This window comes from Pollachius pollachius (assembly GCF_949987615.1).
Source record: "Pollachius pollachius genome assembly, chromosome: 14".
Classification (NCBI taxonomy): Eukaryota; Metazoa; Chordata; class Actinopteri; order Gadiformes; family Gadidae; genus Pollachius; species Pollachius pollachius.
The window spans coordinates 7,277,457-7,282,987 of NC_136947.1; the positions used below are offsets into that span (position 1 = coordinate 7,277,457).

General features: G+C 47.0%; 1 protein-coding gene across 1 annotated transcript; it reads right to left on the bottom strand.

Moving 5' to 3' along the window:
* Nucleotides 1-2,006: 2,006 nt before the first annotated feature.
* LOC307085428 (uncharacterized protein) lies at nucleotides 2,007-4,265 on the bottom strand (the record flags this gene model as incomplete). Its single annotated transcript, XM_079750219.1, has 5 exons — nucleotides 2,007-2,569; nucleotides 2,731-2,874; nucleotides 3,355-3,537; nucleotides 3,616-3,724; nucleotides 4,215-4,265. The coding sequence occupies 5 exons, from the start codon at nucleotides 4,263-4,265 to the stop codon at nucleotides 2,007-2,009; spliced, it is 1,050 nt and encodes a 349-aa protein (XP_079606345.1).
* Nucleotides 4,266-5,531: the final 1,266 nt, after the last annotated feature.

Sequence of the window (5,531 nt, forward strand, 5' to 3'; positions counted from 1 at the left end):
CTGCATAACTAGAAGGCTGGAGATTACTCCTTTCTGAGTACCCAGGTTGACATGCATGGCAAACAATCATATGGATTCACACATTTCTGATTCCACTCCATGTTTCATTTCATAGATATGTATTTATATTGTTTTGTTGATTTTATGATTGAGAAATGGGCTGCAATTAGTGGCAGGCAGTTTTTGCCATTTCAAATGCATAGCTCACTTCCTGTGCCCCTTTTACATTTATTGTATTTCCCTAATTAGAATAGAATAAATTATTTTATTGGGTGATCCCCGACCTTTTCATTCTTATGAATTGTGAAATTTAGAAACCCCAGTATATGTGTACAAGATATGTGTATAAACGGGGTTAGGGTTTAGTTTATTGGTTTAGTTGACAGGGACCATGTACAAAACAGGCTTTATACCAGATTTAGCTGAATAGCTAATATGCATCTGTGGTCCCTGGGCAGGGAGGTCAAAGTACAATCAAAAAAATACTAAACATTACAGACAATACTAAATACAAAACAACAGCATCAACAACATTACAGGGTAAAAATCATACAAAATACATAAAACATTTGATGTTCTATATAAAATGATCGCATGATTGATTCTCTTTTAGCCAGACTTTTTAAAACGAAAGACTTTCACAGTGTCTAATATGAAGCGGGATTGAGTTCCATTTTCCAGTTGCTTGGAGTGATAATGCTGATTGTGGTCTTCCTAAATTTGGTGTTAGAATCACCTCTCGTTGCAGCCCTAGATACCCTTACATTGTCCCTGCAGAATGACAGACATTGCTTGATTGGTGGTGGTGCAAGGTCATGAATCAATTTGAACATCAAGCACATAACTCTAAGCCTAATCCAGTATATATACATGGGGTTATGGTTCCCTAACCCCATACAGTACATGTATATATACTGCACATCGCTGAAGAAAGAAACCATTACGCTGCAAGGAAAAGGATCTGGATTGCTCTCATGAATGCCTGAGATGATGCAGCCCTCATGAATCGATATGGAAACGGCTCCCAGCCAACTGCGGTACAAAGAGGAACCTGATTGAACCGCTTAATCCCGGTAACTACCCAAGCTCAGGGGCAGAGACGTTTGGCAGGAGTACAAAAAATACGTCAAACCCTCAGACAACTTTTTTAGGGGAACAAGTAGAAAATATTGTAACTTCAATATGTAGGAAACATAAATAAAACTAATTTATAAAAGGAATTCATCAATAAGCAAAAAAAAAGAGACACCACCATCCTTCATGTATAATGACTTTATTTTTTATTTTTTCATATAAGATTATTTTTCATTTCACATAGCAATACGTACGCATCGTGTGTAACCCCTGCACACTACAAAAGTTCCATAAAAAAACAATGCAATAGCAACACACAAACTCTTCACAAAAATGTACAAAACCCAGAGTATGAATGACAGTTTTACATCCTGGTTCCACTCACCAACATATACATACACACACACATATATACATATATATATATAAATATATACATATACATATATATATGGTGCAATCAACTAAGGGGGTGAGAGACCCAATGACCAATGACCCAACAAGGGCACCAGAGGAGGGGAGAGGTTAGGGAAAATTTAAGATCAATTGGGACATGGCAAAGGGTTAAAGGGTTGGTTCCACGTCGACGCAACGCAATGACTACGCAGACGTTTCGACGCAGTCGTGAACCGGTTTGGGTTATGCGTCGGGTTTTAGTGAGCGGCCCAATCACGGCCCTTGCTGTTGTGTCGCCTCGATGCAAGGATACAGTTTTTGGGAGGCGCACGTCAGGCCTTGCGGTGGACGCAAGGAGGGTCCGCAAGGACGTAATGGGTCCGTAAACCCGCTTGCTCTGCGTCGACGTAGAACCATAACTAAGCCTTGAGAGGGAGGGAAAGATACAGTGGCCCAACGTGATGGGGCCTCTTATATATTTTTTTTTACAGGTAAACAGCAAAATAGCTTATACGACGATTAAGGGACCAATGACATCACATCAAATGCTCCTTTTCCTTCCACTTTCTCTCCATCTCAGCCACCTCCTCCACCACCTCCTCCTCCTGCTCCTCGTCAAAGGAGGCCACGCCTGAGGAGGCGCGGTCAGAGAAGAACCCTTTGGGGTGGCAGCGCCACACCCTAACCTCGTGGAACACCCCTCCATCCTCCTCCTCCTCCTCCTCCTCCTCCTCCTCATCCTCTTCCTCCTCTCCTGGGGACTCTGAGTGGGAGGTGGAGTAGCAGGAGTCAAACCTACTGCTCCTGAGAGGCCACTCCTCCTTGTGGGCCAGGTAGGCGTCGCCGTGCTGAAGGGACACCTCCTGCTCCACAGGGCCGCCGTGCATCTCCTTTTTCTCCCCCTCCTCGCCCCCCCTTCTAGTGCTGTCGCCGGGCAGAGCAGGGGAGAGGGTCAGGGCTGAACACGGGTCACTGGGGGGGGGCGGCGGTGGGTCGCGGCTCGAACCGGCGCATGCAAAGCTTTCAGGGGGCGGGGCTTCGCCCCCGTCAATCACAGCCTGGCGTGGGACTCCGGAATCCAGACCGGACGTGGCGAAGTCTGAGGGAGGAGGAAACGGTCAGAGCCCCTGGAGGGGAGGGATGAATGGAGAGAGAAATGGATGAGACACACACACACACACACACACACACACACACACACACACACACACACACACAGATGATGACGATGACGATGGCGAAATCGAACGAAAAGCATACCTGAGGTGTCCTGTCTCGGGAACGTCTGATCCGGTTCATTGTACTGGGCGTCCTCTTCGTTGAAGTCCTCCTCTTCCTCGTCGTCGTCCACGGACGCCCAGGCCCGCAGCTTGGCCTCGGCGATGGCGAACTGCTCCGCTACACCTGTCCAGCGAGCCGCAGGGGGGGGGGGGGGGGGGGGGGGGGGGGGGGGGGGGGGGGTAAGTCACCGGCGATCTATTCTCAACCTGCCCTGCTAAGCTGAACCCAGAGTCACCATGTGCCAGATGGAGCGAGTCAACAACAAACATAATAAACACAACGAGCGGTAGTGTTGCTAATAGGCTTAGGAGACAGAGCTCGCCGTGGAGACAGAAGGACAGGAGGAGCCGGCCTCAGAGCTGGCTGACGGACACGGGGAGCACTCTTCAAGAGGAGGGTCAAGAGTCAAGAGCAGCAGCTGTTGCTGCTCTTGACTCTTGAGAAAGCTCAATGCACACACTCAAGCACGCGCGCATGATCACATACACGCAGGCACGCACACACACACACACAATCAGGTGCAGGCCCCCGGACCTCAACATCGTCACGATTATTAAACGGTGCGGAGAGCCAACCACACGGTGTGTGTGACAGACTGCGTACCTGCAGCAAAGCGGGCTTCCTTCTCCCCCTCGCTCAGATGACAGTAGGAACTGAAGTGGGACAGCGTGGAGGGGGGAGGGTCCGAGGGTCTGGGCCAGCCCTTCCACTCTATGAGGTGGGCTACCCGTCCCTGGGCCAGCGATGTGGGCTTGGTCACATGGTCCCTCATGGCCTGAGAGATGCCTGGTAGGAGGAGCAGAACGTGAGGATACAGGAATACATGATAATCATAACAGATGATCCGGCGGGCAGGTGAGTTACCGTTCAGAGACGACCGGGCGAGAGCGGCAAACTCATGGATGCCGACGGCTTTCCTGGATTCTGCTGGAGACTTTCCTGACTTTGGAATCATTTCAATCCCCTCAAAACCCTGGAGGAACAACACAAAAGCACACGGACAAGTAATGTTAAGTATAAGCCTGGATGGCAGTAGGTTCAGCACTATTGTGCTCTTAAATAATTGATTAATATTCAAATGTATTACTAGCCACAACATTACTACCAACAACATCTGGACGGCTTCATAAATGTCCTGCAAACATGTCCTTCCAACAACATGCAATGCCAACATGTTCCATCAAAACGTCTTCAAACATATCCTTCCAACAACATGTTCTACCAGCAACATGTGCTACCAATAACATGTCCTACCAGCAACACTTCCTTCCAACACCTGTCCAACTTACAACATGTCCTTCCAACACCCAGCCAACTATGTCCAACAGACATTGAGAAAACTTGCAGTGTGTCAACAACAACATAGTTAATGAAGCACAGTCCATGGCAGTGGTCTACCTGTCTGTCCCATCACTATCAAATGGCATCTTCCGCCAAAGGGTTCCCACCTGATGCCGACCCACCTGGTCCTGTCGGTGGCGCCTTCTCTCCCTACTCCTGGATGACCAGCGCATCGCGGGGACAGAGAGGTGACACCAACGCAGACGACCGACACCGCGGACCCCGACAGTGCGGTGGCTTTACTGGTTTAAAACACAAGCTAACTGCCATGTCCTACATTTACCGCACAGACGCTAAAGCCACGCTAAGCCGGGGAAAGCGGTTAGGACGGCGGAGACCGGGAGGGGTGAGAGTGGCTGATGGTGTCGACGCCACCAGGCCAACATATGGCAGGATGAGACCAACCCTAGTTAGCTGCCCCCGGCCTGCTGCCCAAGCCCGGGCATGATCCCTATTTAGAGTAATGCCTCTCGCTAACTACTGCGGCCGAGCTAATGGATTATCATGAGAATCAAACGGGGATTTCATACACATGGAAATATGTTGCATGCTTTCAAATCCATATGAGGTTTGTTACATTAAGGAGTGTTTCTTTTTCCTTACTCTCTGACATTCAAAATAGGCCTAACATCATCCTTCTGAGACCATCATATTATGATCATTCTAAACCCATACACACACACACACACACACACACACATATATATATATATATATATATATATATATATATATATATATATATATATATATATATATATATATATATATATAAATATAAGAAAATATATATAAATATATATAAACATATAAATACATACATACACACACACATATACACACACACATACATAAACATTCATATATATATATATATACACACACACACACACACACACACACACACATAAATAGCGTAATTTTTCGACGATACGTTTATATCTTATTAAACTATACTGTTTAAATGTCTATTTACTGCTGGTGAACGGGATATTGAACACGTGAATGACGTAAACGCGTTGAATCATGGACGTCACATCCATACCACACGGTCTGAACGAGCACGGCTCGGGGCTTGCGGTTTGATATACGTGGACGTACATGTGTCAATCATAATTTAATATGGCGGGGGGATGATTTTCAAAAGAAACCAACGGCCATACGGCATGAATCATCCTCACATGGGCTGACAGCATAAAGGACAACAGTCTATGATGAACCACCGTCACCCTTCAACTCTCTGGGGGTTTGATCCTGTTGGTTGGTGACCGAGGAGGACTCGTTCTTCTGTGACAACCATTATCCACGGTGACAGTGGTAAATCCACAGCAGAGGCTGAGATACCCTGGTGTTCAACTTTACAAAACGACATCCTTAACGGGGAGTGGTGAAACCTAAAGAGCATCATGATGAATCGTTAACCTTATCTTAAAGGTGAT